At 36.2% G+C, this 26,076-nt stretch overlaps 1 protein-coding gene across 11 annotated transcripts; it reads right to left on the reverse strand.

Moving 5' to 3' along the window:
- On the reverse strand, positions 1-26,076 carry LOC120070945 (PHD-finger and DNA binding domain-containing protein). Of its 11 annotated transcripts, none has more exons than XR_016527680.1 (12): positions 23,804-26,062; positions 23,046-23,660; positions 21,334-22,360; positions 16,044-16,329; positions 15,816-15,940; positions 15,651-15,698; positions 6,256-6,707; positions 4,917-4,945; positions 3,042-3,671; positions 2,754-2,899; positions 1,195-1,412; positions 1-602 (listed from the first exon to the last, which is right to left on the reverse strand). XR_016527680.1 is itself a non-coding variant. In XM_039022872.2 (11 exons), exons 1-11 carry the CDS (start codon positions 25,528-25,530, stop codon positions 591-593), a joined length of 5,097 nt encoding a protein of 1,698 aa, XP_038878800.1. In that variant the 5' UTR covers positions 25,531-26,062; the 3' UTR covers positions 1-590. The 11 variants fall into 11 exon arrangements, 8 of the variants coding, with proteins under 8 accessions (XP_038878800.1, XP_038878799.1, XP_090166837.1 ...); XR_016527679.1 differs by having other exon boundaries at positions 711-1,412; XM_039022872.2 differs by lacking the exon at positions 1,195-1,412.

Genomic DNA, 26,076 nt, shown 5'->3' on the forward strand with positions numbered 1-26,076 from the left:
TGTCGTTTAACGTCGAAATTTTATTGGCTGAAGTTTGCAATTTCAATGGATTCACAATGGAGTCCAATGTTACATACAGCTCCCCAGCCAGTCACTACAATCTTTCTATAAATCTATTCTACCTACAATCTTCAGTATTCGCAATCCCCTGCAAATCCTGAGATAGACTCAATGAAAAGAAGCCATCAGAATTTGTAAATCAGTAGAGTCTGTGTTCAATGAGGAACCAATTTCCAAGTTCCAATACACACGTTAGAGGTCGAGCCGACTACCTAAGAGAGTGTTAATGCTGACCCGGGGGGGAGGGGGTGTGGAATTGCTATTTATATATTGGCCAGCCTAATACAATGCCTATATTCATGTGGTTAGTTTATAACTGCAATAATACTGTCACCGCTACCTAAAAAATGAATAGGTCACTCCAATGCCACCACTTCATGTTCAATTTGGCTAACTTTCTTGTTCTCATGTTCTGAGTTCAAATATGCATCCAAACCATACCAAGCCAAGAATTAAGAACTCGTGGTATCTGGAAGTTGGCCATGAAGGTCTTTGCCTTTAATGAACTATATTGATCCATTTTAATGTCGTTAGTTCCGAACCTGCATTTAAAACAGGACATCAAAAGAATTCAGCACCATTTTCTGTACATCATAAACGACAATTTATGGAAAGAATGCATAAAAAGGTTCATGCTGGTATCTCATTACTGTTTATCTTGAAGTTCGGGAATGAAATATAAGAATAGCGAAGATCTTCTGAAGAAAGGAAAAGAAAAATGTACATTAAGATAATCGCTCTATGGGGAAATGCAATTTAAATTTCTATTCAGAGAGTACACTTAATAAAATAACAGGTCGCACTATAGGGGCTTCCATGTTCAAATAGGTAGTCTGGTATAAAGAACAGGTACTGAAATGGAGGTGAAAGAGCAAGAATTTAAAACCTCAGAAAAAGAATCTTTTCCATGGTTCCATCATTGATTTTTCTCTATAGAAAGGAGAGAGAGAAAGCACACTAAGAAAACTTACTCATACTCTATTTTATCTTTTTCCATTTCTGGCATGTAAATTAGGAACAGAAATAGGGTACAGAAGCAACCATGAAAAGCTATTTGCCCTCGGCATACAGATTGAATTATTCAAACATATATATTTATAACATTAATCTCCTATAGGAGAGATAGAACCTAACCCACAGTCTGATACGCTCCCCTAAGATTTCAAGTATGCAGAACCGGAACGACCATCTGCCTCATCTTTCTGAAAAGCATCTTCCAGCTGGCTACTAACTGCAGCTTTTCACTTTCTCCTCTCATTTCTCTTAGTTATCCAGGAAGATAACTTATCTCGTTGCAAATTTAAATGCACATTCTCTACCACTAATCATGCAGGATTACAAGAAGCGTCTCTCTATATTCAAAAGAAATGAATTACATCTTCACTTAACCAAGTTATCAATACTCAGGTTCCAAGAAGTAGACAAATATATTAGATTTTACGAGAACAAAACTTCATTACAAATCCAGTCAACAGAGAAGTGTAGAAGTCCCAGCTGAATTTTAAGAAAAATAAAATAATACAAAGAGGACACCAAAAGATGCAAGTACAAAAAAGAAGTCTCCGTAATAATCCTACTGAGACGAAAGATACAAGTCTAGCAACGGAAACATCAATCCCGTAAGAGGTAAAAGCAACAATATTTAATTAGATTCTTAGTCATAGAGGCTCGAAGTGATACAATGGAATGGAACACACTCCAATCCTTGTACACCCATCAAAATAATCATTTGCTTCTATTCATCCACATTTTTCAAGAAATACAGATCATACATGTCTTTCGACATTCCTTCCAGTTACGCATGCCCAAAAAGAACAAACCAACCATAAAATAACTGAAGTAAGAATGCCTTCTTGCTTTCAGTGTCAATTTCAATCGGTGGTCAAAATGAAATCACATATTTGAGGCTGTGATTATAATAAGTGGTTATCAAAGTGCACTAAGAAGACGAAATAGAAAAAGGCCGAATACATAATACACCTACAAATAAAGCAATGGCCACGTGGGGGCATAATACTAGAAAAGATAAGTCTAAGAGTCCAAAGAAAAATTTCTGTTCTTGTTTAAATATCTAGGCAGGGAAAATTCCTAAGCAGAAGTAAAAAAATAAAATAATAATAATAGTTTCATTGGAAAAATATGGCCAAAAAAAAACACTTAAACTATTATATAAATCATTTATATTCAGGAAATCCACAAGTAGGGGCATTCATAATGAAGTTTCAGTTAAACCAGGTTGTTCAAAGGGGTAGGACAGTTTCCTCATTTTAATGTTGTAAAATAATCCAAATATGTCAAAGGAAACACGATAAAACAGGCACAGCAAAGTTTTTGCCAAAACTGCGAGAGCAAATGTTTGATAGATTGATTTACGACCTTTTGGGAGGAGGAGGTTATCAGGACAGTTCAAAAACTATCCCGATTTAGAAAGCTTCAGGCCATTGTATTACTAGAATCAACTAAATTAGCAATCTCAAGTTCCTAAGTTGTTTCAGTAAATACACTAGATACTATAGTCATTTCACTGAATACAGTTAACTTTTTTTTTTTTTTTTTTCATTTTTCTCTTTGTATATCTTTTTATTTTTCCCATAAGAAACATAGTAATCTCTCCTACAATATTTGATGTATCACATCTATAAAGGGGAGGGCATAGATTCCTCAGAACAATAAACCACAGTACTATTTAGTACCTCAGAAACCTCCAAAATATCAGCCTTCTGATTCATTTGATGGGGACAGACGGGAGGCATCCTTTTCCGACATATATGACACCTAAATCCAATCAATTTATCTATTTTGGTCTGATCAAGTCCAAAAGCATCTCCATGGAACCACACTGCACATGACACATAAAGGGGAAAAACATATTAGTTAAATGCTTCCACACTATTTCCATAAAATGCAAGAGAAGTCATGTTAAAACATTAGCAAAAAGAAGTTCCAATATGAGAGAGGAACAGAGGGAAGAAAGCAATTACCCCCACAATTTTGACAAGCAATATAATTCAAAACAGATGCATGTTCTGTTTCAGAACAAAGATTGCATTTTGGTTTATCATGGTTCACAAAACTCCTCGGAGTTAAAAGAAGAAGCTTTTTCTCCCTGAAGAGTGTCACTCGCTCATCACCAGGCTTCCTAGAAAGGAAGAGACCATTAAGCCAGAAGCTATGACACGTCAGAGTTCTCTTCTTCTGCAAAGAAGTCTCTCTTTTGCGTTTTTTTGGTGTTCCCTTCCTGGACTTTATCTTTTTCCTTTTGACACTTCCTCCAACCTTTTTATCTTGCTTTTTCTTTTGAAGCGATGAGTATTTAGCTTGTCTTGCTGAACGGCGTAGAGGGACATCTGTCGGAACTTTGGACTTGTTTTGTGTCTGTGCTTGTTTTCCAGCCCTCAACACTTTTTTTCTGTTTTTCAATCGCAATCCGCGTTGATCACTAGAAGGTTTTTTACCTCTTGCCATGTGCAACTTCCCTCCTTTTACACCATTTTTCCCTCTTTTTCCATTAGTCTTCATAGATATACCATCCCAACAGCTGTGGCAGGTATATGTACATTTTGCAGCAACGGATTCCACATACTTCTTGACATGCTTTTTATGAAAAATTCCTGAAAGCATAATAAGAATAATTAGAAACTAAACTGAAATTAGATTAAAAAAGATTAACTTTCCAACAGATTTTATCCATCTTAGGTTTGGCCAATAATTTAGACATTCAACTTGTAGATGAGCATGCATAGCAACAACCAGGCTTACTTCAATGGACTCCCTAGTCATCAAAGAAAAAGTACTTTTTCTTCCAATTATCTGGATTTATTTTCTAGGAGGAGATGAACTAGAACTTGTCGGGCAAAAGGGGGAAAAAAAAAGAACAATAACAATCAACCGACCCACAACAAACAAACAAACATTATTTCCCAGCTATTGGTTTATGAACAACCTTTCTCAATGCAGCATATACAAAAAACTTATACGTGTTTGTATATCATAATTTGCATCCCAAAAGTTCAAACAACAATGTTGTTTGTTCCTTCCCATCAATTATTCAAGTAACAACGTTCTGTCCCTTCCCTGCCCCAAACTGCCTTGCGAAAGGATAGAACTTCTAGGAAGGTAAAGTTTTTTGTGTGACAAGTTTTATATGGGAGGCTCAATGCTATTGATAGTGTTCAGAGACACTTTTCTTTGGCGTTGAACCTGCAATAATGCATTCTTTGTGGGCATAAGGTGGAGGATCTCCATCAGCAGGCGTCAGGGTTTTCACTTTTCAGTTAGCCCAGCCTCTGATTTTGGTAGATGAGCTCGTTTGGTTTACGTTTGTCTTTGAACTTATGCTATGATTGAGGAGATGCTTCTGAGTCTGCCATTTCGAGAGAAGAGCAAAATTTTGAGACATGTGGGTTCCTGTTCCATTTTGTAGGACATTTTGCTTGAGATAAATACTAAAACTTTCAAAGAGGCAGAGAGATCATATGATAAGGTTTGGGAGGCGGCAAGGTTTAATGCTTCTTTGAGAGTGTTGATCGCTAGGTTGTTTTGTAATCACGACATTTAATTTTATCGGATTGGAATGCTTTATCTTAGTAATTGTTAGGATTTCTTCTTGTATGCCCTTGTAAATACTTTCACCTTGAAGGCACTGTCTTCATGGGATGGGAAATGTAGAACAAAGAACCATTCTATCAAATTGGCAGCAGGTAACTTCAGTTCCACAGGATATCTGAGATTCCGAAGTACTAGACATTGATAATATATCACAATCCTTATCTGAAAACTGATATTAACATCTCAATGACTTGTGGTGCCCAATACAGCAAAACAAAAAGGTTAAGAAAAGAAAGCCGTTCGTGTACCTTGACAATATCTGCAACTTACAGCTTCCCTACAATACAGTTTAAAGAAGGAAGAATCAATTAGTGAAATAATATAGATACGCAAAAACCAAGTCAACAAAGTTTCAGACCACGTCTTTGAAGTACTAATGACATTAAAGGCATTTTCCGTATTTACAGCATAAGAGCAATCAATTCATCATCTTTTACATTCATTCAAAAGCCTATTATTTGCATAAACCTTGAAATCAGTCTAGCAGCGAACTACATCACAATGTGATAATGTATGAAGTTCATAATCTTATAAAGAATAGAAGGAAATCGAGCAACATGAGAAGGTTGAAGTATTTAGAAAAATATTAGAAAACCAATAATAATGTATTACTGGAGGCAATCAGCCGTTTTCAAACCGAGGGTAAAGTAAGAGGCAAAGTTCACTCCACTTTGCTCATCAAATAGTGAAAGATACACTCAGTATTGCTTTCTGACAACTAGATCTTTCATCTCTTCTCATTTAGAATACTTTAGAAGTTTCTTAATTAATTGAGGACTCCACGAGACTATATTAAAAAAGCTTCTTTCTTTTCTTTTCCTTTTTCTTTTTTCTTTAAGGAAACAAATATGTATATTCGAAAGTAGACAAAAGGAGAGGACAACAACCTAAGGGCAAGGGTAAAGATTACCCCTCCACGACAAACCTAGTAAAGAAGAGTCTTCCATTGTTAATAATCATTAGAAGGCTATAATTACAAAAAATAATAATAATAATAATAATAATAATAATAAAATAAAAATAGCATGATTTGTACACCACCAAGAAGCATTGTATTGCACTAAAAGCCAAAGAGACTCAAAAGAAGCTGTTTCAGATGTTTATTTTCCATCTGCCTCCCTAAAGATGTTAATTCTGCCTTTAATCCCTATTACTCGGTCCTAATACGAGCTAAAAGTTACTTGGAATGATGCTATCTGGGATCTTCATCAATGGATTGATTGCTTGGGGAGAAGTAAAAGATCATTCAGAATATTAAAAGACGGTGGGAAAACATTTGGAATTGTACTGATTTTGTTGGCTTTTCTCAAGTTCTTTCAAATTATTTTATTTCATTACGGTGGCAATTGGACTGGTTTTTGTAACCCTTAGGCCTGAAGTGTCTGGAGAGCGTTTTCCTCTTGCCGCATCTTTTGTAATGTTATTCATTCAACAAAAAATTATTTAAAAAAAAAAATCTAAAATAACTGTAACAGACTACAGAAAAAGTCCAGTGTTTCCATAATGAGGAAACTAGAGAAGTGATTAAATTGAAATTTGAGCTATAAAGCACATCCTAGTAAACAAGCAATAATGATTACAAAATACCTGACAGGCACAACTTTGTTACAGCGGCCACATTGATATAAATCAAGTTTATCTGCTCTTGAAAACAAATATGCAAACCCCTTCTCCCTGAAGGACTTCACTATACCCAACTCCGCAATTTTGGGTTTGACCTCATTTGCTCTGCGAGCAATCCTTTTCTCCTCAAAATTCTTCACCAGATGCAAAGGAACATAAGTCTCATTTAGCCAATATCTCTTTCTCTCGTTACTGGAATCCTCAAGCATAACCCCATGTTTTTTAACGACGTCAGGAAGAACTCTTCTCTTTCCAAAGTCAAGGAGATATTTTACCAAATCCCCTTCAACAGACTTACGCCGCACAATTACCTTCTTGAAAAGCCTGATGGATTTTCTTAATTCCTTTTCAACCGTAGGAAGAGGATGGGTATTTTCAACATCATACCACCGAACGTTTGAATAAAACTCTCTAACCTGAAAGCAAAGGAAGAACAAACAGATCACCAAACTTGGACAAAAGAAATACATAAACTAATAAAGCCATCTATCACGTACACAGATCAGATTTTCAACAATATATTAGTCATTTGCAAAGGATTGTTTTCTGTTTACTAATATTTACAGGATGATAGTTAAACGATATTTTTTATGGCAGTTAAAATGATTGTTTAGCAGGCTCTAACTTTAGCTATTTTTTGGCTACATTAAAATTTAAACGCAGAAGATGGTCAAAGGTTGTTGAATCTTTTGGGTTCTTCATTCTCCAGCTTTCTACCCACTTCTTTTGGTTGACTACAGTCTTGCAGCATCTCTTTTTTGTGCATGTTCTCAAGCTTAGTTGGCATTTTTAAGTTCTTCTGTTAAAGCTTTGGTTTGAAAGAGTTTCATCAATTTTTACAATATAAGTTTCTTCCTTGGATTGCTCGCTTTATTTCAGCATTCAATCCACTACACATTTGATCTGGATTGATTCTATTTCTCCTGTTTCGTCCTTTTATTTTCTTTGTATTCGTTTTGGTATTTTTGATAATTTAGTTTGGTTTCCTTGTCCTTTGAGCATTGGTCTTTTTTCATTTTATCAATAAAAAGCTGTGTTCCTTTTGAGAGGAAAAAATAATTTTAAAAAATTAAAAAAAACAAAAAAAAAAAAAAAAAAAAAAACAATAACAACAACACACTAAACGTAACAGAACCAATAAATAAGGTTCAAGTTTGCTGTCATCTTTTTCCCGATTATTAACAATACAGAATGTTCTCTCTGTCTCTCAATTTTGCACTACGAAGGATACGTGAAGTCGTAAAAGTCAGTCGCTTTACTTCTTATATAAAACAAAATTTTCCATAAACAATGCTAGAAGTACAAAAATTAACTGGTAATTATACCCATTAAAGATAACAACTCAATTGTTCCCTTTGTTTTTTTAAAAGGAAAGGGAACTTTTCATTGATAAAATGGAAAGAGATAAATACTCAAATTGCAAGGAAACAAAGCAAAGAGCAGAAAATTTAAAAAGAACAAACCGAAGAGAACCATGCATTACAATAAAGAAAAGGTAGGAAAGGAAAAGAAAAGAAAAGAAATCTCTCCAACTGAACAAGAAAATTGGCGATAAAATACACTTAAATCATAGAACAAGAACATCAATAAGAACCGAAGAATCTTGAATCTTCAAAACAATCGAGCCAGAGGAACACTGAAAACCCAATGTAGATGGAAATTTGACTGAAGCTTCAAACAAAATAATAGAATAACGGTCCGATGGAAGGAGTGATAAACTTTTGGGACAAAATAACTTCCAAAGGCCTTCGAAAACTTCTTTTTCCATAAAACCAGCTGCTGCCAAATGAAGAAAGGGAGGGGATAAATAACCCCAGCTTTGAACTTGAATGAACAAGAAGCAGCTGCCGAAAAGCCACAAATCTACAACTTTAATGCCTTCCAAAATAATTAGCCCATGTGGGGATACAAAATAATTAACTCAGTTTGTTCCTGACTTCCCATTTTTAAGAATGTGGAAGTTAAAAAAGAAAAAATGAAAAATGAAAGCATAAGAATGGCATTCCTTTAAAAAAAATGAAAGGAAACCATCACATTTAATTGATAAAATGAAAATAGACTAATGCTGAAAACTACAAGAAACCCAAGTGTACAAAAAACAATAACAGAAAATAAAATAAAACAACAAGACAAATGAATTACAAGAGCAACATAAAAGCATTCCAATTGAGACAAATATCTTGAATAGTATATCTTGCAAAGCTTTTAGAAACAGGACACCGTGAAAAGGCCTTCAAACAAGATGTGTCAAACTGATCATACCAAGGAAGATGATTATCATGATTCATGAATAACCCTCTATCAAACCATAATTCGGATAATAAGGTCTTCACTGAATTAGACCATAAAACTTTTTGACTTTGAAGCTACGATTGGACCGGTCAACAGATGTAAAATGTTTTCATTAAAAGAATTAAAGAAAACCCATGAGATGTTGAAGAGTGAGAAAGGTTTCCACCAACAATGCCTTGGATACAGACAGTCAAAGACTAAATGCTGCAAAGTTTCACGATTCCTCATAGAAAGAGGGCAAATAGAAGGTGATAGGTAGTACCATTTCTCATTATCCAAATAAGGATATTAACTCTTCTGGGAGCTCTGGACTGCCATAAAGCTGAGAAAACCTCTTTACAAATAAGAGAAGATGCTTCCAAATGCTTTCCCAGAGATTTCACAGAGAATTTTTCAAGTGAATCAAGGGACCAACTACAAGAATTCAGATTGTCATTAACTTTTATTCTTGCTAAAACACCGAGCAATTGTTGAAAATCAATAATCCCATCAACTTTAAGTAGTTTTCGAAAGACTTCATCCCAATGGTCAAAGATCAAACCCTTGGGAAAATAAGCAATGTTAAACAGCCGAGGAAAGGATACTTTAAGAGAAGAATCAACAGCCCAAGTATCCAACCAAAACCGAATTCTTCTTCCATAACCAATATTGAAGGTTGCAAAAGATTCATATTGTAGCCAAATTCTAGAAATACTAATACAGGGACTTCTCAAACTTTTCCTAAACTTTCCAGTATGCCAGCTATTTGGACCATTTCCATGAATAGTGCGAACCACCTTGCACCAAAGAGAGTTAGAAGCAAACAATGTCAAGACTGATTTACCCCAAAGAGCCTGATTTTTAATTGCAAGTCTAACAATGTCGAGACTGCCACTAAATGAGAGAGCTTACTGCCACTCTGACCTTCCCAGAAAAGGGATCACATTATTCTCATTATTGGTTCCTAATAATTCTCATTTTTGAGAATTATTTAGCTTCTAAACCTACGGATTTTGATGTAAAATGCATACATTTAGTCTTTTTTATTAGAAAAATCAAACTTAAAATAGCAAATAATTCATAGATGGTATTTTTCTTCCTAGTTGTGAAAAAAAAAAGTCAAATTTGGCCAGAAACTTTATAATTTTGGTGCATTTTTGCAAAAAATGTGTTGAAGCCAAACTGTGCAGCATTCAACCAGATTGCTATAGCAATCTACCACAGCAGAATTAAATTTCCAGATTCAATTTTGGGCTTAATTTTGGGATACTCTCCACCAATCTTGGCAAATTAGGGCAGCCCATGACCCCTCTTCTTCAGCAGCAGCAACCTCCTCTTCAACTCTATAAAAAGGGACCAAAAGCTCTCCAAATGATCCATTCTTCCTCCAAACAACACAAAAATTCTGCACCTTTATCTTTGTTTATTTTACTGTTTTTAGCCGATTCTTGAAGCTCTGAAGCTGCTGCACCTGCATCGATCCAGTTCCATTCGGAAGTTTTGGACTGTAAATTACTCATTTCTCCTTAAAAAAGGTTGAATCAAGTAAGATTGAGTTAGATTCGCAGCTTTATTCTTTGAGTTTCTTTCTTTCTTTCTTGCATTCTTCTTGTTCTTTAGAACTTATATTTATTCAAGCCTTGTTTTAATTTCAATTTTATGTTTTCAGCAGTTTAATCTTTGTAACTCCATTTCATTTTACAGCAGCTATCGTAATAAATTAGTCTTAGTTCATCTTCCTTTGTTTTTTTAAGATTAATGTTGTAAGTTTAAGTTTTCTTTCGTTTTTATTTTTGCATTTGTCTTTCCCTATCTTCTTTTCTCGATCCATTTCATACGAAAGTTGGAACATTAAGACTGGATTTTTACTTGAAAATGTTGAAATCCAAGACCAATTGAGGTGGGTATATGGGAATTCAAGACCAATTGAGGCGGGTATATGGGAATCTCTTCTAGTTTTTGAATTAATTAATTTTCTGCACATTATTGCTTAACTTTTCACTAATTTCCAGTACCTTGATGTATTGTTTTGGTTGAAATTTTGTGCCCTTTCCTTACAAATATTTCCTAATTATACATTTCATTTTCCTTGAAGTTTGACTATCATTAAAAAAATGTCTTTGCCATTTAAGTTTCCATTTAGATTTTATTGTCATTACCTTCCTTACAAATTTTTTTCTTTATTTTTTATTTAACATTATGTCCATCTTCTCTAATTTAATTCTGTGTTTCATCATTTTAATTATGAACTAATTTAATTGTGGGGATTTAAATATGTAATGGCCAACAATATAGGAATATGTAAGGCCTCCAATTATAAAGACTTACAATCGTAGGGGCAAGAAGGAAAATAGTGAAAGAGGAGAGGATTAAAAGGAAAGGAATTTAGTTTTAGTTAGCAGTGGGATCTGTGGGGTCCAGCTGAGAGTGAGGTTAAAAGGGGAGGCTACCCCGTGTAGGGAGGGATCTATCTTTTCAGAGCTATCGTCCCACTACAGGACCTCAAAAAAAATTATCTTTCGTCCTATCTTATGAACAACTTTAAGGTGTATGAAGTTTCATATTTTACTCTTTAAGTAGAAGCAGGACGATAGAGATTTCATTTAACTTAAGTTGATCTAGGTCAGAAGCATACCTACATCAGGATAACCCTTCTTTGAAACACTTTGGTAGTGCTCCGAGATTCGAATCAAAAGAATGAAACAGAGCACATGGAACCATCTCCCTTTCTTTCTGTCAAGAAAAAATATGGTAGACTAACTTACTTATATTTATAGCAGTTAATGAAAAAGCCCAAGGAATTTTTCTGGTAAGGAGCATCTTGCTAGTGGAGAGGATTTTCCAGCCCTCTTGAAAGCATTGATGGTTAGGATATCTTTTTTGTGTTTTTTCTTTATTTCTCATATCAGACTAACGAATGACCTTTTCTCTTGTAATATCCTTTGAAGTTTATAAATAAATTCTATCAGAGGATTACTCTGTTCTTGGAGAGTTGTGGGAGTTCTTTTTTTGGCAGGTGAAGTCTTAACAGAGTAGAAGCCTAATATGTAAAAGACTAATTAGAATTTAATTTTTCAATGCTAGGTTTGCTTTTATTGATTCATAGATTTACTATTAGTTAAGATTGATCACCTAAAATAATATATTCAAAATCTTGTATAATAATGAAAGGGGTAGATGAGGTTTGGAATAAATAAAAGCAATATAAGAGAGGAGCTTAGACATAAGACCTTGCTTCCGACCCTAGACATAGAGCAAGACCTATAAAATCAAAAGGTTATGTTTTAAATCAACTAAGTTACATTAGCCATAGAAATATAGGTTTAATGACTTAGCCTCCTAAAAATTCATAGAATGTCAAATAGGTGTAGAATCCGAATTACCTTAAGCATTGTGTGATTGAGTTCAAATTATATTTGCATATTAGGCTATAACTCCTTAAAATTAGGCATAATCGTATTTAAATCCTCCTTTTCTCATAATTGAATTTTAGTTGTTTCATCTTTTACTCCTTGTCATTACAATTTCAAAACCAATCGAAACAATTTTTTGGTTACTTGGTTACTAAAGTTGCAATTTTGAGGAAAATTTTGTTGTTTATAAGAATTTCTTTTGAAAAACGTTCCCTTCGGAGATGACTTGAAATTCTTCCAATTTCCTTTACTACTTATCGACGGTGGCACTTGCACTAGGTTGAAGCTCTTATTCAAAAAGGTTTTCAAATTAGTAAAAGTGAATTCAGTCGATCAGTTCCCCAGTGTTGCTCCCTTTGTAGAGGTGCGTCGAAAAATCCTAACCATATCCTTTGGATGTCATTTTTTTTAATAGAATCAATCGTTTTCATTGAGAAAGAATGAAAGAATACACGGGCATACAGAAAAAAACCCACAAAAGATCCCTTTAAAGGAGGGGTTTCCAACTATGTAAGATGTTGCCTAGAGTATAATTACAAAAAGCATTCAAAATCAAAGCCCAAAGAGAAACATGAAACGTCGTCAAAGACCAAACCTCGCTAGGGTCCCTCTCCACATCCCTAAACATTCTATTGTTTCTCTCACCCCACAGATCCCACAAAATAGAGCACATCCCCATAAACCAAAGAAAGCGACCTTTCTCTTTGAAAGGCAGATGGACGAGGAACTCCCCGATCATCAAACGAACGTCCCTCTGGCAAGCAAGCAACCAAATTGAACTCCTCCAAGAGATAGATCCAAACGGATCTCGCATACTGACACTCCCAGAGAAGGTGATCCATGTTTTTCTCTACCTTCCGACCATGGATGCAACAAAAAGAACCAATTAATGAAAGCATCTTCCTCAAAACCTTATCCATCATGTTCACACGGCCAAGCAGAACCTGCTTGGCAAAAACCTTACTTTCTTTGGAATCTTAATCAACTAAAATCCAAAAATGACTCACAGGAAAAACCCTCCACCGTATTAGGGCTCCAGACACGAACGTCCCTTCTCCCCAATCTAAAGTCAAAAATCTCAACCAAGAAAAGAAGAGAGGCCACCACCGTCGTTTCCTATTGGACAATGCTCGACGGAAATCAAAGGAGAAAGAAACAGATTCCCTTACCAAACCAAAAAATCCAATACAAAACAATTTTTCAAAGAGGACAAATGGTATAACCTAGGAAATGCCGATGGACCCAATGATCCTCCTAGAGAAGGGTATCCTTTGGATGTTGTTATGTTTAGTTGATATGGTCCAAATTTCTCGAACCTTTTGGAGTCTCATTGACCTAGAGTGAAAAGTGCATGGTTGTGAAGGAGGAGGTTTTACATCTTCTCCCTGTCAAGAGAAAGGGAAGATTTCTATGGCAGGCTTGCTTCTTCGCCTTTACATTGGGGGATTTGGCTTGAGAGGAATCGTAGGCTTTTTGGAGGTGCAGAAAAATCAAAAAGGGAGATGTGGGAGGTTATTAATAAAATAATAAAGATATCTTTTTAGTTTTCATTAACAATTAGATAACATGTTTTTTTTTTCTTGTAATAGAATCAACAATTTTCATTGAGAAAAAATGGGAAAAAAAAGGTCCACAAAACATCCATGCTAGAGAAACTATTAAATAAACAATTAGATAACACGTATAGAAATTACTCAATTCGAGAATGTCAACCTTCTCTCCCAACATTACAAATTGACTTTAAAAAAAAGCACATCCTATCCAAACTACATAAAACAAATACATAGAAAATAGAAAGTGGAAATGCATATCATAACACTCCCCTTCTAACGGCCTATTCAAATTTCAAACATAGACAACTATTTAAAATTGAACATTTTAATCACCATTTGAAATTAAATTCACCCTTTTACCCTTATTGGAATAAACCTTCATAATTGGAGGTGAAACAGTTATCAGGTTCAAAGCCTCGTCTTGGGCTTTAGTAGTTAAGGCTTTTTCGAATTATCAACTAGAATTTATTCTTTTTAATTGGAGCCCTTTGTGGGAGCATAGATTGAGAGAAATAGTAGAATTTTTAGAAGGGTGGAGAGGTCTTTAGATGAGGTTTCAAATGAGGTGATGTTTAATGTCTCTTTATGAGTTTGCCAGAGATTTTTCGGATGATCAATTCAATATAATTCTTTGTGTTGGAGCTCATTTTTGTAGTTGAGAGCTTGTTTTGCTATGCTCTTATATTTTCTTTCATTCTTCTCAATGGAAGCTTGATTTTTTTATCCAAAAGAAGAATCTTTTAGATTGGAGCGCTTTCTTGTAGCACTCCAATCTAATCCTAAAATTAGATAACACGTATAGAAATTAATCAATTCGAGAAGGTCAACCTTCTCTCCCAACATTACAAAGTGACTTCAAGAAAAAGTACACCCTATCCAAACAACATAAAACAAATACATAGAAAGTGGAAACGCATATCATAACACTCCCCTTCTAACGGCCTATTCAAATTTCAAACATATACAACTATTTAAAATTGAACATTTTAATCACCAATGGAAATTTAATTCACCCTTTTACCCTTCTTGGAATAAACCCTCCAGGTCAAACAATTATCAGGTTCAAAGCCTCATCTTGGGCTTCAGTAGTTAAGGCTTTTTGGAATTATCAACTAGAATTTATTCTTTTTAATTGGAGCCCTTTGTGGGAGCTCATTCTTGTAGGTAGTTGAGAGCTTCTTTTGTAGGCTTGTTTTGCTATGTTCTTGTATTTTCTTTCATTCTTTTCAATGGAAGCTTGATTTTTTTATCCAAAAGAAGAATCTTTTAGATTGGAGCGCTTTCTTGTAGTGCTTCAATCTAACCTTAAAATAACACGTATAGAAACTACTCAATTCGAGAAGGTCAACCTTCTCTCCCAACATTACAAAGTGACTTCAAGAAAAAGCACACCCTATCCAAACTACAAAATACATAGAAAGTAGAAATGCATATCATAACACTCCCCTTCTAACGGCCTATTCAAATTTCAAGTATAGACAACTATTTAAAATTGAACATTTTAATCACCATTTGAAATTAAATTCACCCTTTTACCCTTCTTGGAATAAACCTTCGTAATTGGAGGTCAAACAGTTATCAAGTCAATGCCTCGCCTTGGGCTTCAGTTGTTAAGGCTTTTTGGAATTATCAATTAGAATTTATTCTTTTTAATTGGAGCCCTTTGTGGAAGTATAGATTGAGAGAAACGGTAGAACTTTTATAGGGGTGGAAAGGTCTTTAGATGAGGTTTCGGAGGAGGTGACGTTTAGTGTCTCTTTATGGGCATTAGTTTGCCAAAGATTTTTGTAATGATCAATTTAGTATTGTTCTTTTGTGTTGGAGCTCATTCTTGTAGATAGTTGAGAGCTTCTTTTGTAGGCTTGTTTTGCAATACTCTTGTATTTTCTTTCATTCTTCTCAATGAAAGCTTGATTTTTTATCTAAAAGAAGAATCTTTTAGATTGGAGCACTTTCTTGCAGCTCTTTGGACTACCTTTTCTTGGGTTTTTTTTTTAATATGTCCTTGTACAATCTTTCATTTCTTTCAATGAAAGTTCTGGTTTCATATACAAAAAATAAAAAAGAAAAATCATGAAGTCTTCCTCCTCCCAAAGAAGAAAAGAAAAGAAGTATGAAGTACCCAAAATTTGAATTGGTAACTCTTCCTGCTTTTTGGCACTAGAAGTTCCTACATTACAAGGAAGTTGACTTGATGTGGATATAAACAACAGGGAGGCGGAAGAAAACAGAAGTCATAGCAAGACAAAGGAACTACTATCTAAATGCATAGATGCAAACTTAAAACCTGGAATGCAAGCTGCTCCACACTTGTTGATGCTTCTACAGCAGCTCGCCAGGCAATAGATCTGCTCCTTCTCGCCCATTCTGAACCCTCAGGATATGCAATTCCTGGTATCTTTGTACAGCCAGCTGCAGAATTTTAAACTTCAAAAGAATTCAGAATTACTATTCAGTTGACTTCATTGCAAATGATGTCAACTCAGCTTTAAGAAAAGATTAAAATGTTACAAACCTTGTCGTGCAGCCTTTGAAACCAAAGAGCGAGGTAAAACCTTCCAGTTAAAAATGCGACGAGAAAGCTGGCCACCCCTCCACCAGAACATACTTAATCCACTAGAACCATTTGAAGAGGCATTTGACTCACTATCTGAAAACCTAGCCCTTTTTCTACTAATTCCATGTTTAGTACCACGTAATGAACTGGTAATGTAAAGGGAAGCTGAACCCAAGGTGTTAACAGAGTCGACATACTTAAACCACTCAGCTGATATAGCAGGATGCCGTAAATTTGATTCTATCTGTAAAATTTTTTATAACAAAAAAAAATAGCATTCATAAGAACTCAAGAATGGAGGCAATACAGACAACAATCGATGCAAACTGTGAGGAAGGGTGAGGAGTTCAGAAATTTGCAGTATTGTTATAAATCACACTTGAAGGGCATTTATGTTCAAAGCTAACCGTTACATAAAACAGTAAACAGTGTTACGCAATTGTTCCTTTTTTATTGGCAGGAAAAATAAGGATGATGCTTTCCACTACTACTGTCAAGGAGTCTTTATCACCACGAGACAGATCCTGAGGTCCACATTGGTTATGAGGCCATGGAAGATTAAGACTTAAGAGACCCAAAAGTTACAAGGAATTATCTTCAAAATAAACTTCAAGAAAGCTTAGCTACAAGATAAAATAAGCTGTGATCTTGAAGGGGATGTCATGTTTACACCAAAATAGAGCAATAAATATAGAAGAATCTAGGATGTCTTTGGAGGGCTTTGAACTATTTTTGAAGATCCAATCATTTCTTTTCTCCCAAATCTTGGACAAAACCGTGCAAATGATGTTGTTCCCTTAGACTGCCTTGAAATCTTGGATGATCCAGCAACAGCATTCTGATTCACGCCACAGTGTCATGAGGGTGGCCATGCTCCAACTAAAAGCCTTGAAAATTTCTGTCCAGATAGCATATGCAAATAATGGAAGAAAAGATGATCCAATGATTCACTGCTATTTTGGCAGAGGCAACATCAATAAGGAGAGAGGTTTATCCAGGGGTATATAGCTTGCAGCCTATCCAAAGTATTTAGGCAAAAGTGACTGGTTTCCCACATTAGCACTTCTATCCTTTTTGGGCAGTGAGACTTCCAAATCTGTTTCTAAATAGCACCATCAGTGGACAGGATGGTAGTAGCTAAATGAGACAACAAGAAACTTGTGGTAAAAAGACCATTTGATTCTAACTTCCATGACCAGCCTAGTTAAGATGTCCAGGTGCGTCCCCTGATCCATAGACCCTTTTGCTCATTGTATAATCCTCTTGTACATTGAGCATTAGTCTCAAATCAATAAAGAGACTCGTTTCCTTTTCAAAAAAAAAACTTCCATGACCAAAGATCTGGCTGGTTAGTGAGCTGTATACCCGGCATGAGATGTAAAAAGTTGGCACATTCTTCAATCTCATCATCTTCAAGGAGCCTTCTAAAATTCAAGGACCATGAATCATGAAGAGAGTTCCAAACATCACCAATGGAGGCATATTTGCTGTTGGCAATGGCAAACAAGTGGGGGGAAATAAGATTGAGAGGAGAGGAGCCAAACCACACATCAGACAGAAAGCAGTGGTGGTACCATTCCCAACTTCACACTGTATATTGCTATAAATGATATCCTTATGCTTCATAATATGAGCCCATGAACTTCTATTTGTGGATTTCCGATGGACGGAAGGCTTACAGCCAAAATAGTGGGAATGATATTTTGCCTTGATGAGATTTCTCCATAAGACTACCTTTTCTAGTTGAAAGCGCCAAAACCATTTAGCAAGGAGGGACTTGATACAATGCTTTATGTCAAATAAGTTGAGACCGCTGAGACCAACTTCTTCCGATGGTTGAGAATGTGCCATCTAAGAACTCTTTTGGGTCCCACACCACAAAAAATTCCTGAATCTCTTATCAATGAAGTCATCAACTTTGGTTGGAATTTGGAAGAGAGGCAAGTAATAGATGGGCAAGTTCATTAAAGTGGCCTTCAATAGTGTTAATCTTCCTCCTTAGAGAGAAGTTGTGTTGCCAAAAATGAAGCCTCTCGTCAATCTTATCCAAGATGGGTTGCCAAAATGAGGTTGAGGATGGCTTACCAAAGAGAGGGAGCCCCATGTATTCGGCTGGCTAAGAACCCATCTTGCAGTCATATCTCTTTGATATGCTTTCAACCCATAAACTATCACAATTAATGCCCAAAAGTTCTGATTTGTGACAGTTGATGTTTAGACCGGATGCTCCCTCAAAGAAACTTACCAAACAAATGAGATTGTCATGTAAGGTAAACATCCAAAATTTTCCTTCCTTCCAAAAAAGCGGATTGGCATTCCGAAATGGTGGTTGGTAGAACTTTCTTGAGTGGTTTGAGAGAACGCATGCAATGATCTTGTACAACCAAGTGCTTAGACTAATCGGTCAAAAATCACCAACTTTTCAAGCATCAATCTTTTTTGGGAGGAGGCAAATGTACATTTCATCATTGTCAAAAAATTCTTGGGACACTCTAACTAGGTCATCCTTTAGGATGTTCTATGACTTTTTAAAAAATTCCGCAATGTAACTATCTCACCTCGGGGTTTTGTCGGTGCCCAAAGCCTTAACCGCTAACCAAATCTCATTTGTTGTGAAAGATTCGTCAAGGAACCTACTTTGTTTAATATTGATAGGGGCCCAAAAGATAGAGTGTGGAAGAAATATACTTCCTTTTTTTTTTTTTTTTGGAGAAAATAGTGCTTTGTAGAAGGTGATAATTCGGCCGCAATCTCTGAATCACTACTCAGGCTTGTGTTTTGGGCATTGAGCATCCCTATGATGCTTTTTCTTCTCTTTTCATCAGCATATTTACGAAAGAAGGTAGTGTTCTCATCCCCTTCTAACTACCAATTTGCCTTGCATTTCTGTCCCCATTTAATTTCTTCAGCGGCCAATAGGAAGAGCAAATGTTCTTTAATGGAATTGTGCATGTTGTGCATTGCCTTGCTGAAGGTGTTTTCTTCTGCCCTGATTTCTGTGATTCAATGATTCCAAAAGTTTGGCGGTTCCATTCTTTTAGATCCAATTTCAGGACTTTGAGTTTTTGTATATGAAGCCATATCCTGGCCAGCCTATGAGAGGATGTTTTTTTCCACCAATCTTCAGGCATAAACCTTTTGTGACTTAGCCACATATTCTGAAACTTGAAAGGTGTTGGACCCCATCTTTGATTGCCTAGAGCCAGAAGCAAGGGGAAAAGCTCTGATGTTGGCCTATCCAATCTTCTCAAGGATGCATCCATAAATTTTCCAAGGACATGATTGACAAAGGAAGTGGTCAATCCTTGTATGCGTAGCAGGAAACCTATTACCCGACCAAGTGAACTTGCCATTGGAGAGAGGAATGTCTATGAGTTCACAATGCTCAATGGACTTCAAGAAAGCTTTAATCAGGGCCTTTGAATAAGTCTAGAGAAAAAAGAGATTTTGGGTCTAACTGGAGGCCCTTGATTTGAGATGGTCTTTGTTCAATCAATTGTTCCATCATGTTTAATAGTAAGCGTATAGAATATCTTTTCTGCCTCATGCCTTGTGAAGTATTCAACAAGATGGGATGCTATCCCTATGGTTGTCAATGTTCATATTAGGTTCTTGTCTCATTGGAGATTAAACCACTATATATTAGCCTAATGGTCAACAACGGTGATAAATAGTAGTGTTTAGAGCAAAAATGAGTTCAAGTCATAGTGGCCATCTACTTAAGGTTTAATATCCTACAAGTTTTCTTGACAATCAAATATAGTAGGATCAAGCAGTTCAATGAGAATAGTTGAGGTGCATGCAAGCTCACTCAAACATTTATGGATATAAAAGAAAATAGAAAGTAAATAGAAGATTATTAGAAGGTTCTCATATGGGAAGGGGTAAGGTTACCTTGCTCACCTCTAATTTGGAGAAAATGTTATCCTTTCTTTTGTTCTTTTGCCTTACGAGAATGTTTTTTGACAGATTGTTCTAGAAAAAGGCTTTCTCAATCACAGTCAAGTTTTATATTTTGTTGCAATTTTTCAGGGTTTGGGCAAAAGTGAAGACATTGCATCTTCAATAAAAATCTTCAAATACTATATGATACTCTGATCTTACTTGGAGTTTATGGAAGGATATCTCGAAAGAGCTCCCTCCTTTTGCGGAGTTAATCTAGTGTGTGGTGCAAGAAGGGAGGGAGACTTATTTCTGGGAGGATCACTGGGTGGGCGAGAGACCTCTTTGTGTCTTATATCCTCGACTCTATCATTTTTCGTATCTTAGAAACAATTTTGTTGCTAAGTTTCTTGTGTGGTCAAGGAATTCATGTTCCTTCTCTTTTAGGTTTCGTCGGAACCTTTCCAATAAAGAAACTTTGAATGTTGTTTCTCTTCTTTTTTTGCTTGAGAATCACTCTTTTAGGCATGGGAGAAAGGATGTGAGGGTTTGGAGACCCAATCCTTTGGAAGGATTCTCTTGAAGGTCCTTTTTTCAGAGTCTTGTGGGCCCATTCTCCCTAAGATATCTCGGTCTCTTTGGTCCTTTGGAGGATTAAGGTCCCTAGGAAGGAGAGGTTTTTCACCTGACAAGTTACATGGTCGTGCGAATACGATTGATCATCTTTCCAGGAAGCTCTCCTCTGGATCATTTTGTTGCATCCTTTGTCAAAAGGTGGAGGAAGATCTGGATCATATTCTTCGGTGTTACGAGTTTGCTAGCTCTGTTTGGGAGCGTTTTGTCCACGAGTTTGCTAGATCATATTCTTCATGTAAGGGGTTGGTTTTGTGGACGGGGTGTTTTGTTTGCCCTTGTATTCTTTCATTTTTTTTCTCAATGAAAGTCGTTATTCTTATATATATAACAGATAGTTGCACTTGAGAAAGAGTAAGGAAAATTTAAAAATAGAAGGCAATTTTGTGTGTTTCTCTCAGTTGCTTCACATGTAGTTCCTTTGTCCTTTCTTCAAAGACGGTCCTCTTTTCTTTAAAGAAAATTATAAGAATTTTTGCAGCTCTAGTACTAACACTATAACTTGTAATTTTTAGTTTCTGATCTTCTAGGAGGATGCAACATCCTCTTCTTGTCACCTACGGTCGTATATAGAAATACAATTTCCTAAGAAAATATAGTCTAAGAAGCCTTTTAATATTAATAAGCCAAATATAAGAAGTAAAAGATAACTAAGAAAAAGCTTGTTTCTTGTTAAAAATTAAAAAATAAAAATAAAGAAAGGAGGACGTGATAGATAAACAAGCAAACTTACCATCAATAATAGATGTTTGACAGAATTAAAATCAAATGCCAAAAGGCCTTCACGCCAAAGCTTAGAATGATGAGAATTCAGCCATGGACCCAAGAGTAGCCCTTGTAAACGATTCTCAATCGACAGAATTTGACATATAACATCTTTGAGGTGGCCTTTTCCTTTACTTTTGAGTTGAAGACCAAGAACATCAACTGCCAAACCCTCCTCAATCCGACCATTGTTTGTCTTAAACAAGCAGTCCCACTCGTCACTGGAAACTCTGCAAGGAAAGCACCATCCACATTTTTCTTTCTGCGTAGCTGCATTAATATTTTGAATTAACGGCCAACAAAAATTGCTTGTTTTCCTCAAAATTATCTTCATCTGCGCTGCAATTATTTCTTCCTCTGACATAGTAGATTTTTCTTTAATTTTATCTTTCTCAGATGATTTACGCATGAACTCATCAGCCACTAAAGATGCTGTTTGAGCAAAACTATAGAAATTAGAGTAACCATCATCATTTTCAACTTCAAGGACATCCCCTTTTCCGATGCTCGTGGATAAGGGATGTTCAAGACCTGCACATCTTGTATTGCCCTCTTGCATCCCATCTAGGCAAGGATGTAATAAAGAAGAATCTTCCCCAGAAGAGAACTTGCCTGATACTTTAGCCTGATTTCTAAATTCATAACCGTTCGAAACAGTAGCCTGATGCTTTTGAATATCCTGAACGCTAGAGTTTAGCTTACTATCTAGAGCTGATTTATTCACAGTAGGACCTTCCACTGTAGCCTCCGCTTCAAACAAGTTTGTTGATTTTGCACCTTCGTGGCAAAAATTACCATAATATCCATTTGTACAATGCAGAGAAACAGATTTATTAATTTTTCCGTTTAAGGTGAAAGTAATGTCCCAGTGCTTGTAAATAGCCACTAGTATGTCAGTGTACGATGAATACGATGACCTAAGAGCTTCAATAACAACATCCAGATCATTCTTGTGGTAGTAACTGACAGAGGACTCAGTGTCACGTGAATCAGACCTGCAAACATTTTCAATACAACAATAATCTTAAATGGCAAAAATGAATGAGAAACGATCTAGTCTAGATAGAAGAACTAATGAACTCTTGGCCAAGTTTTCTTTTGTCAGAGACCTAGCAGTCTACTTGGATCCTTAAGATGCAAACACCCACGTATTATTATAATTCAATTAGAATTAAACTGCCAGAATTTTATCCTTGATTCACCCCCCAAAAAAGGTTGGAAAAAGATAATAAAAAATTCAACAAGAAATTTCAAAAGTTCCAAAGACGCAAGTAAGAAGTAAATGTGCCAGTTTATTAACTTAAAATATTAGCAGACAAATTAAAGGGTCTTTATCCCCTTCCCTCTTCCCTATGGAGTTTCATGATTAACATGCATAGAAGAATTGATGCAGGGGAGGACAATCTATGCAGAAAAGGAGGATGGGAATTCAATGTGGCGACAGGCTACCTAATTGATAGAGGCAATATTTATATTTCTAAACTCTAAATCACTGAAGGTACAATGAGTAAAAGCAAAAAATGAAGTAACAAAAGTATGTCGAAAAACTAGGAATTAACAAGTTTTATAGGAACATGCAGCTCTGCAATAATGGTCAAATAATATCATCATATCTGAAAATTGCAAAAGTAACAAGGAAAAAAATAACATCATTTCGGAGGAATAAATTATCAAACTTACACCAATAGGTAGCCATAGCTACTAAAGTATGTACGACCATGAGGATCCACTCCTAAAAATTCAGCTCCCCGAAGTGATTTTTGTGTTTTCATCCAGGACTTGTGCCTGTCAATGGCACACTCAGGACAAAACCAGTCACCCTCTGGCAAGAGATCATTGGCTATTCCTACACACTTCAAGTGATATGCAGCAGGACAGCCATCACAGCATATTAAGCTACCATCCATTTTGCACAGACAGCATTCATCACTATTCCAGTCTGCGGTGTCACCCATAGTGTCTTCTGACTGACAAGAATTAATGGAAGCATTTGCTGAAATCTTCTTCTTTTTGTAGACTTCCGACTTCAGGCTTCTATCACGAAGAATCTCTGGCTCAGCTGCCAAAGACCTTCTGTTAATCTCTGACCTAATGGCTTCCACTTCAATCATATCATCACATAGACAGCGAAGAATTTCAATCTTAATGCCTGTAGGTAGTTTGTAGTAATCATTTTTTAACAATTTCAAGTGACATAGGTCAACGCCAGGTTTCAAACCTGAACCATGAATCAATAGATACTCAACCATAAAAATAGGCCACGTAATCAAGTCTAGCATATCCCAGTTAAGACTCCTGATCACAAATTTCAAAACAGAAAATATAACAAATAATTAAATATGCATATAAGTAGATATATAATTTAAGAAAAACAAATGCATTGATATAAATTATAATCATATTAACAAATAAAAAGTGATGGGGGGAACAATTTCGACCTTAGACAACTGGAAGCAGATTCAGAACCCTCATTAGAAAGATCCTCCAAATGCTTTCTTAGAGTTTGCAGAACAGACAGATGTATGTTATCAAATAATATAGTAGGAGATTTGCACTTAAGGGCTGCCACAAACTCATCCAACTCAAACGGGCTAAGAAACAATAGCGTACTAAATGATCTCAAACAGGAATAAATAGAGAACAAGTCAAGGATGGGAATATCGTCAAGATTCAAGTTTTTGGAAGAAGGTGGTAACTGCAACTTATAAGGAAGGCCAACAGGCATGTCAGATCCATCATAAGCTACCTGTTTTTCATCAGTTACCACACTAGCTACAGGAGAAGATATATCAGATGATGCAATTGGGGTAGTTTTCTGAACGATCCCTCTACGTGTACTTCTCCTCAAAACTGTATCAGGTGTATTTACACCATCCAGAACCTTTCTTTTCTTTCTTCGGCCACCACGCTGTTTGCATTGACCTTCAGAATTGCCTTGGCAACCATCAATTGTTTGAGGACCAGCCTCAGAACTCACATCCTTCACATCAATATTGACCAAATTACCATCATTAACACAGTTAAGATCCGAAACCCTAAGAGAAGCTTCAACAGTCACATCTCCACCGGAACTATAGCTGTCTTTTGGCAATTCTTCCTTGATATCTATGCGAACTTCTTGTAAATTTCCATCTTCAAGCTCAGATTCCATAGTTTTGTCTCTAAGGCCTTCAACGTTATCATCAACTTGGTCCATTGCTGCTTCCTCACAAACTTGGTCTATTACTGCTTCATCACAAATTTGGTCCATTACTGCTTCATCACAAACTTTGTCTATTATTGCTTCACCCATCCCAGAAGAAGCAATTTCTTCTCCACCATTATTGTTAGTATCCCCATGTACATCATTAACCTCTAAGTTCAAGTCAAAATCCCATTCCCTTTTCTTTATTTCGACCTGCGAACAACTTACATCACCCCCAGCAAGATTCTCGTCAAAGTCAGCATTGACATATAGATTCAAATCAATGGAGCCCCTTCTCTCTAAGTTAGCATGTTTACTAGGACTGGCATGAAGATCACTGCCGTCATTTAAATTCAACCACTCACTTGAACTAGACCTCGCATTCAAATCAAAGTCGTCTCTGGAATCTTCATTTCTACAAAGATTCCCATTGTCCGACCCATTTCCTTCAAAATCCTTCTCAGACTTGCCTCTCCTTTCTAAAATATCTTCAACCCCATCGCTAAGAGTAACATTCATATCCAAACTCTTGTTTCCCTCGAGAATCCCATTCAAATTCCCACTAACCCCATCTACTATTTGTTGGCTTTTCTTCACTTCATCATTCAAGTTAAAATTCTCATTTAAATCCTTAACACAAAGAACACTAACCTCAAAGCCCATTTCTAGGGTTTCATCTGGATTCCCTTTATCTAGCACCAAACTCCTCCCAGCATTAGCCGACGCACCGCCAATTTCACATTTGCTCTCAATTCTTCGACGCTTCTTGGGCTTGCGGCCTCGACAAGGCCTCTTCTCCACTGGTTGAGATTGACCATCCAAAAGCAAAGACACCTCAGACAAATCCAATTCTTCAGAATCACCACCTTCGAACTCCACCTCGAAGAACCCAGAAGAGCTATCGAACGATTTCACAACACCCGAATGAATTCCACGGCCTTTGAACTCTTTCTTCACAGCTCTGCCCACAAACTCCATCATGGGTGTAACAGAACACCCAATGAAGAGCAGGACCTGTGATCTACTGGGAACACTCACTTCAACAACCAAGAATTACAGAAAATTGGCTTTTGGGTCTGAGAGAAAAGAGGAAAGAAGATAATTTTCCTCGCTGAAAATGCTCAAAACATGCATACAGAAATGGGTTTTGTGTCAGTTGAACCAATAAAGTCTTTTGAAGGAAAAGTGGGTCGTGCCCTCAACAAGTGCTCTCAAAGAAAGAAAGAAAGAATGAATGAAAGCAAGAAAGAAAGAAAGAACCAAAGAGCAACGTGAACTGACACAAAATCAAAATAAAAATTATATTCCCCCGATTCCAAAGAACTTTGCAATTTTGTAATTGGACCCAAGAAGGGAATAAAGCAACCAACCACTCTAAACCAAAACGGATGCGTGAAGAGAGAAGGTGGGTCAGATCAAATGACCAGTCGGCAGTCAAGATTTGTTAATGCAAACAACTTCAATGTTATTTACAAGATCATGGAAATCATTTTGCTGTGATCTTACAAAGCATATTTTGAAATGTGT

The sequence above is a fragment of the Benincasa hispida genome, chromosome 2, assembly GCF_027475165.1.
Source record: "Benincasa hispida cultivar pf3 chromosome 2, pf3_genome.v1.1, whole genome shotgun sequence".
Lineage (NCBI taxonomy): Eukaryota > Viridiplantae > Streptophyta > Magnoliopsida > Cucurbitales > Cucurbitaceae > Benincasa > Benincasa hispida.

What these genes read in the sequence shown, in the direction of transcription:
- LOC120070945 (XM_039022869.2), bottom strand. Translation starts at nt 25,530, where the DNA reads ATGATGGAGTTTGTGGGCAGAGCTGTGAAGAAAGAGTTCAAAGGCCGT. An exon ending in TTCAAAGGCTGCACGACAAG is followed by an intron (nt 15,941 to 16,043) that starts GTTTGTAACATT and finishes AAAATTCTGCAG; the next exon opens with CTGGCTGTACAAAGATACCA. An exon ending in TGCTTGTCAAAATTGTGGGG is followed by an intron (nt 2,900 to 3,041) that starts GTAATTGCTTTC and finishes TGTCATGTGCAG; the next exon opens with TGTGGTTCCATGGAGATGCT.